At 37.3% G+C, this 8,334-nt stretch overlaps 1 protein-coding gene across 1 annotated transcript; it reads right to left on the reverse strand.

The window, feature by feature from the left end:
• Positions 1–2,099: 2,099 nt before the first annotated feature.
• On the reverse strand, positions 2,100–7,736 carry LOC118003131 (olfactory receptor 4K13). Its single transcript, XM_034993898.1, has 2 exons — positions 6,847–7,736; positions 2,100–2,115 (listed from the first exon to the last, which is right to left on the reverse strand). The coding sequence occupies exons 1-2, from the start codon at positions 7,734–7,736 to the stop codon at positions 2,100–2,102; spliced, it is 906 nt and encodes a 301-aa protein (XP_034849789.1).
• Positions 7,737–8,334: the final 598 nt, after the last annotated feature.

Genomic DNA, 8,334 nt, shown 5'->3' on the forward strand with positions numbered 1-8,334 from the left:
GTGCCAATGAAGCCCTTGGAAATGTAAGCCTGGTGGTGTCTTCCTTATGGAGTTCCAAGGAGCCTTACCAGGAGAGTAGAGAATGTTATTTGCTAGTAGGTGCAGGAAGCTCAGCATATTTGGGGGACATCGAGAAGAGAGGAAATAACCCAAGTCTACAGGTATTGCAGACAAATCTAATGGCAAGTATTTGACTTGGTTTCTGGCCTCAAAAGACTATTAGAAGTTCAATCTGATATTCCTTATGAATAGATCTAGCAAAGCAGATTTAAAAGAACCTACGTGGCTGATCACTATTCTTGTTGTGCTTATGTAAGTAATTAGGCCAAGTTTGTTAAAACTGGATTTATTTTTTGTTTCAGAGGTACAGGTCTGTGATTCAACAGTCTTACACAATTCACAGTGCTCACCATAGCCACCCACAAAAAAAACCTGGATTTATTTTGCAAACAAATTAGTCTTAATCTAGTACCTTCAATAAAAATGAGGGTAAATTTAGAGAGAAAAAATTATATTCCAATAACACAACTTTATGCATGTTAAATTCTAATTCTGATTGTCTTTGCATATTTGTTGTTTGCCTATACAACTGGCTAGATCCTAAATTCTCCTGGTTTCTTCAAATATCTGTCTATGACTCTCCCAACTAAGGTTTCCCATTTTTTCCCATTCTTTTACCTTGAACAAACCTGGGTTTCATCTACTCGCTCCAAACAATCCTGCCAGGGCAGAGGCTTTAGGGCCACCAGAGAAGGTGCTATCCTGTGACCCCAATCAAGATATAAATGCAGGAGGACTCCCCAGACTTCAAAAGTACTGAAAATTTATCCCAGTAGGAATAAAAACAGGAGTATCAGACAAAAGAATCTAAATAAGGTTCAACAAGTTAATCAGATGTGTCAAGAAGACCCCTCATCTTTTCTTGAATGATTCCAACAAGCATATCATCAATATGCTGATATTGATCCTGAAGCACCTGAAAACTTAAAAGTGATAAATAGGACTCTTATTAGCAAAGTGCCCCAGATATTCAAAGGAAATTAGAAAAAGTAGAGGTAGCTTTAGAGATGGTTACCGGGCATTCGTAGGGAATGCTTTTAAGTTTTCTACTAAATGGGATCGAGTCCAGAAAACAGAGACACAAACAAAGAAGTAAAAATAAGACAGCATGCTACTCTGCTAGCTGCTGCCACCTCAGGAAAGTCTCCCAGATAAACAGTAACATTCAAAAGCAAGGTCCAAGCCCCATGCCCAGACACTCCAGAATATTTCTGAGGGCAGGTTTTCCACTTCCACTCCCCTGGCTATTGCTCTTTGCCCCTTATTAGCAGGAAGCAGCTAGAGCAGTCATTATCCCTATTCCCCACGATTGAGGAATTATTAAATAAGAATGGCAAGTTGAGGCAGGTGCTTGGTTCCTGGACCTGTTTTGAAAGCATAAGCAGACTACAGTTGTATTAGTTGCATTATTAACTTGGCTCTACGTTCTGTTTTGTTCCCTACTTAATTGTGGTTTATGCGCCTCTTAACATCATGCATGATCAATCATTAGCTTTGCCTTTTTTACCACTACTCCCCATTTACCCACTGATTGTAGAAACTTATGGGGGCTGGACAGTAACATTAGTCTTGACATATCTAATCATACCAGGTCCCAGTAATGCCACATTGTCCAGAAGAATGCTTACCTCCAGAGAGTTTCAAGGACATCCCACCAAGTTTTCAAGAAACCCATTACCTTCCTCTCATGTCTATAAGCTGTGCCTAGGCCCAACAGGGCAAGGCAGCTTTGAGAATGATTCCCTGTCTTCTCCTTGGGCTGCCTTCTCATAATAAAGCTTTCTTTGCTTCAAAACCAGTGTCTCAGAATTCGGCTTACAGCACATTGGGAGCAGGACAAGTTTGAGTTTGGTAAAGACTATACCTCCATTTAGACTTTCTGTGGGCAGAAATATAAACCATTTACTATTTTGTGTTTACCTTTTTTCAATAACACTATTTATAAATTTCATCCTCTTTATTACATGCAGTCATTTTTAAAACCCAATTCCTTTGAGTGACTCTTAGATTTGAAAGTTTCTACATCACTTTTCTTTGACTCAAGTATATGAGAGCAATAAATAAGCCTTTGCATTATTTGTCCATGGAGTCAGCTTCCCAGCCCTCTGTTATATTTTAAACAACTTCTGGATTTGGAAAGGAGGTAATTTACAAATGTGTTTCCAGAATTTGGTTAATACTGTTAGAGGTAGCATAGAATTATAAAGATGTCACAGCTTCTAAAAACAGACTAGTTGGAATCTGGTCCTTTCCCTTCTAGCTGTGGAAAGTTAGGTACGTTATGAAAGCCTTCTGCCTCCGTTTCCTCATACAGAAAATGGGGATGAAAAGAGCACCTCACTTATAAGACTGAGAAACTCAAAGACTTCCCTAGACAGTCTAATTATTTACTTAATTAATTTTTCAAATACTGTCTTTTAGATACAGACAGAAGAACTGCTTTTGGCCACTCTCTCTTTAGTAGCCTCAAACAAGTCCTACTTTCCTTTATACACACCAACTATCTGACCGATTATGCTCAAAGTAAAATCGTCTGGCAGAACAATTCTGAGCAAAGGGTTCAGCCTTGCAAATTCAAATGATGAGAAGTATATATATTTTTAGTTCCTTTTGAAATTTGGAAGCATCATCCATACTTTTAGGGAAGTTAAAGACAACTAAGTCTTGTAAATTTATGGCAGGCAATAGATTTAAAAATCATGAACCATGATTTTGACATACAGATAATTTCTAGGTACTAGTCTGCTTTGCCTTTTTCAGAATACTCTAACTCCTAATGGTGACTTAATGAGTTGTGATGTCCCCTGGAATTCTAGACTTAGCTGATGGGTACTAGTGGATGGGAAGCCCTTAAAATAACATTAAAATTTGTCAGTGAAAATGGCTATTTTGGGTAATGCTGAGATGGTAATCAGCTTGACTGCCTCTTTGGAAGGTATAGGCTGCATTTCGATTGCCTATTGGGGGACTGCAAAGACTCCAGACCATTCTTATAAATCCTCCTTCCTAATTCTTGGTTTTTGTTAAAACATGAAAGAGAAACACAGGAGATTGCAGCCACTAGGTGGCAAGCAAGCTGCTTGTAAACTTCTTCCAGTTTTTGCTTCGTTTTAACACCCAGCTTTAGATTTCACTTTCTTAGATTTCTTCTACAGTTATAAAAGATTTACCTCAACCCATTGGAAATGTTCATAATCGCGCCAATGAAATTAGCAAATTTTTCCATGTCAAATAAGCCAAGTGTGATTGGTAGTTGTTAACCTCCAAATATGTGTCATTTTTATAAACATGTGTAAAATACTCACCATATTGTAGAAACATGTTAAAATCAGTAATTCTCCTTATTAGTGTACAAATGTGCCAGACCTTTTATGACATATATCTATTTTATTCTTTAGCGTTCAGGAGAAATTTCAAAACTGTATTAAGTCCTAGACATGTTATGAGCTAAAATATGAAATAAGGTGTTGAAAAATAATAGGAGAACATAAGATTATCATAGTTGAAATATTATATTCTAAGCCTGAAAAATTGACTAAAAATTTCAATGAATTAGAGTGTTCAGATCAGTGACTAATTTCAAGTAAATATATATATAAATATATCTCTTTCCTTCATTACAGAAATATCAAAATGTTATGAGTAAAAATGACCTCATAAAAATTAAAATAAAATTAAATAATTCATAAGTTTAATAGTTTCAGTATTTAATGAAGAAAGCTATAAAACATCACTGGGGGATACAAAAGAAGGCCTGAATAAGTGCAGAATTCTAGGTTCTAGGATTAAAAAGACCAATATTGTCAATATCACATTTCTCCCATATCAATGTATAAAATTAATGCATATATAATTACTTAATATTCATGTTATTTGATAAAAAACATTCTAGTTAATATCAATGAATAACTGAACTGGTTTCAAGACAATTTGAGGAAGAATAGCAATGAGGATACTTAATAGATATTAAAATGTAACATAGATTTATAATGATAAACACAACTTGCTATTGAATGAATCTCAAAGGCATTATATTGAGTGAAAGAAGCCATGCTCAAAAGGCTACTTACTCTACACAGCAAAGAAAACAATAAACAAGCTAAAGGGCAACTTGTGGAATGGGAGAGGATATTTGCAAATGACATAACTGTTAAAGAGTTAGTATCCAAAATATATAAAGAACTTATACAATTCAGCAACAAAAATCCCCAAATAATCCAATTACAAAAAGGGCAGAATAGGGGCGCCTGGGTGGCTCAGTGGTTAAGCATCTGCCTTCAGCTCAGGTCACGACCCCAGAGTCCTGGGGTCGAGCCCCCGAGTCGGGCTTCCTGCTCTGTGGGAAGCCTCCTTCTCCCTCTCTCTCTCCCACTCCCCCTGTTTGTGTTCCCTCTCTCGCTGTGTCTCTCTCTGTCAAATAAAGAAAAATACAATCTTAAAAAAAAAAAGGCAGAATAGACATTTTTCCAAAGAAGACATCCAGGTGGCAACAGACACATGAAAAGATGCTCAGTATCACTCATCATCAGGGGAATGCAAATCAAAACTACATGGATACCACCTCACACCTGTCGGAATGGCTAAAATTAACAACAGAAGAAATACTAGGTGCAGGTGAGGATGTAGAGAAAGGGGAATCCTCTTGCACTGTTGGTGGGAATGCAAACTGGTGCAGCTACTCTGGAAAACAGTATGGAGGTTCCTCAAATAATCAAAAATAGAACTACCCTATGATCCAGCAATTGCACTACTAGGTATTTACCCAAAGAATACAAAATTACTTAATACACTATTTATACCACCATTATCTACAATAGCCAAATTATGTAAACAGTCTAAGTGTTCACTGACTGATGAATGGATAGGACGAAGGAGATATATATCTCTCTCTCTATATATAATGGAATATTATTCAGCCATAAAAAAGAATCAAATGTCACCATTGGCAATGACATGGATGGAGATAGGGAGTATTATGCCAAGCAAAATAAGTCAGTCAGAGAAAGACAAATACCATGATTCACTCATATGTGGAATTTAAGAAACAAAACAAATGGGCAAAGGGGAAAAAAAAAAGAGAAAGAGAAGCAAACCAAGAAACAGATTCTTATCTATAGAGAACAAACTGATGGTTACCAGGGGGTAGGTGAGGGGGTGGGTTAAATAGTGATAGGGTTTATGGAGGGCACTTGTTGTGGTGAGTACTGGGTGTTATATGGAAGTGCTGAATCACTGTTTTACACCTGAAACTAATATTACACTGTATGTTAACTAACTGGAATTTAAAGAAAAACTTTTTAAAAAGGTTACTTACTATACGATTCTACTTATGTGACAGTCTAGGAAAGGCAAACTAGGTATAAATAACAGATCGCTTTTTTCAGGGCCAGAAGACAGGAGTGAGAGAGGTGGACCACAAAGGAGCACAGGGGAATTTGAGGGTTGATGAAATTCTCCTGTATTCTCATTGTGATAGTTACATGACTCTGCATTTTTCAATACTCACAGAATTCTACACTAAAGAGTGATTCTTGGGGCATCAGTGTGGCTCAGTCAGCTAAATGTCTGACTCTTGATTTCAGCTCAGGTCATGATCTCAGGGTCGTGAGATAGAGCCTGCGTCAGGCTTGCACTGGACATGGAGCCTGTTAAAGTTTCTCTCTCTGCCCCTCCCCATTCACACCTGCATGCACTCTCTCTCCCTCAAAAAAGTAAAATAATAAAGAGAGTGATTATTTTCTATTTGTAAACTGTATTTTGAAAATGAAAATAAAAGCTTGATACTGCTACTAAGAATTGATTGTAGACTTTTCAGGAGTATTGATCACCTCTTACACCCCTGTAGGCTCTGAATCAATTTACCCATGGATTCAGAAAAAAAGGAAGAGACAAATATTAGTGTTATTACTGATAAAGTTGTGTTGGACTTTCAACCATGTGATATAATACTGTCCATGCCACAACATGTTTACAAATTTAGTTCACTCTTTTCATCTAAGGACTGTAAGCTTCCTGAAACCCTGGATATACCTCCTGGCACATTATGGGCTCACAAAATATGTGAAGCATGGTTGGAGGCACTGTATCTGGGGCAAAAGAGTAACTAAAAGTTAATACACATTAACTAGGGATCATCTACAAAATGTGTTTTTCTAGCACCAATAGTAAATACAGTTCTTTCAGGCACTCAGCTACATGGCTATGTGAGGCATCATCTGTGTGCATTTTCTACATAGAGATTCCCAATATTAACTACAACTATAATAGCAGCAGTAATAGCTACAAGCATAATAGAAGTAGTAATAATAATTGTGAAGATTAAAAACATGTCAAAATAATAAAAGAAACATATAAAGAAGCTTTGTAGATTAAGTAGATAAAGAGAATTTATTCATTTTTTCAAATTTGCATGAGAAGAAGTAGTGAAGAGAGGATTTAAATGTATGTCTTCCAGACTGTACATGTCATGTGTTTAACCACTGGCAGTGACAAGAAAAGGGGTTTGCTCTTTTTTATTATTATTATGTTATGTTTATCACCATACATTACATCATTAGTTTTTCATGTAGAGTTCCATGATTCTTTGTTTGAGTATAACACCCAGTGCTCCAAGCAGAATGTGCCCTCTTTAATACAAGGGGTTTGCTCTTTAAAAGTTATACCTACTGGTTCCTTTTACAGAACTTGAAATAGCTTAAAAGTTCATTCCTTAAAATGTCCACACAAGAGATTATTTCTTCAAAAGCATCATCTACAAAGTATGTTTTGAAGTTATATGTCGAGTCCTTATCTTCTTCATGGCTGCTTTTACTTCTTGATTCCTTAATGTATAAATAATAGGATTTAAGAGATTGTGTAAAACACAGAATTTTATCGACAGAATATCTGCTGAAGGGCCATACATAGATAAAGACACATGGGGCAAAGAAGAGAGTCACAACTGTGATGTGTGCTGACAGAGTGGAGAAGGCCTTGGCCAAACCACTGGCAGCATGGTGCCTGACTGAGTATATGATGACCGTGTAGAAGACAAGCAAGAGGAGGAAGCAGACCAGGGACAGGAGGCCACTGTCAGCAACGACCAACAGTTGTAGCAGGTAGGTGTCCTTGCAGGCAAGTTTGATCACAAGGGGAAGGTCACAGAAAAAGCTGTCCACCACATTGGGACCACAGAAGGGCAAATTCAACATGAAAGCCATCTGACTAGATGAGTGCACAAATCCAATTGTATAGGAGGATAACAGCAGCCAAATGAGCACTCGTGGACTCATGATGGTCATGTAATGGAGGGGTTTGCATATGGCAACATACCTATCTATTGCCATGGCTACAAGCAACATCATCTCACTCCCACCTAGGAGGTGCATGAAGAACATCTGAGAATAACATCCCCACCAAGAGATGGTCTTCTGTTTTCGGAGGAAATCCACAATCATCTTAGGGATAGCAAAAGAAGCTAGGATCATATCAATACAGGAGAGATTGATAAGCAGAAAATACATTGGTGTGTGAAGGCGTGAGTCAAAGATCACGGTGACCAAGATGAGGAGGTTTCCTAACACAATCCCAGCATAGACCACAGAGAATCCTAGGAAGAATAGAATCTGAAGAGTCTGAGATTTGGAAAGTCCCAGCAAAATGAACTCAGACACCACCGAATGGTTTGCCCTTTCCATATTGTCAACTTTATCCCATCATAATCAAATTGAGTGAGAATCCTGGGCAGAAAAGTTGTGGTTACAGAAAGGATGGTTCATGTTGGTATCGAATTTTGATACTTAGACTGGGTACCTGAACTTAAAGCACCTCCCACTTTTGGGGGTGATTTTGTTAGTCATTGATTTCTGAAATGTCCCAGAGAAGTGTACCAAATAGCAAGGAGAATTCAGAATATACATTTCTGAAAGACAAAAATAAAAACAGCACATGAAATCATCATTGTATTGTGAACTTGGAATCCAAAGACCTCAATACAACACCTAGCTGATCTACTCATTGGGGGCAACATAGGACAAGTATCTCCTTACCAGGGTTAAGTTTCCTCCTCAGTAAAATAAAATGAAAACAATCAGACTACATGATACTGAATGCCTCTTTGTGCTATAAAGATGTTCATAAATATGATAATGATGGTGGTGGGTTCTACATTCACAGAATAATATTGTTTCTTAACCTAGAAATGATAAATGTAGAAAATACAGCAAGGATTCTAAAGACCCATATTTTGAAAGAGATTCTGGTAAAGAACTATTAATTAAACCTTAAATTAAGTCT

Source organism: Mirounga leonina, unplaced genomic scaffold (assembly GCF_011800145.1).
Source record: "Mirounga leonina isolate KUSES-001 unplaced genomic scaffold, KU_Mleo_1.0 Mir_91, whole genome shotgun sequence".
Taxonomy (NCBI): domain Eukaryota; kingdom Metazoa; phylum Chordata; class Mammalia; order Carnivora; family Phocidae; genus Mirounga; species Mirounga leonina.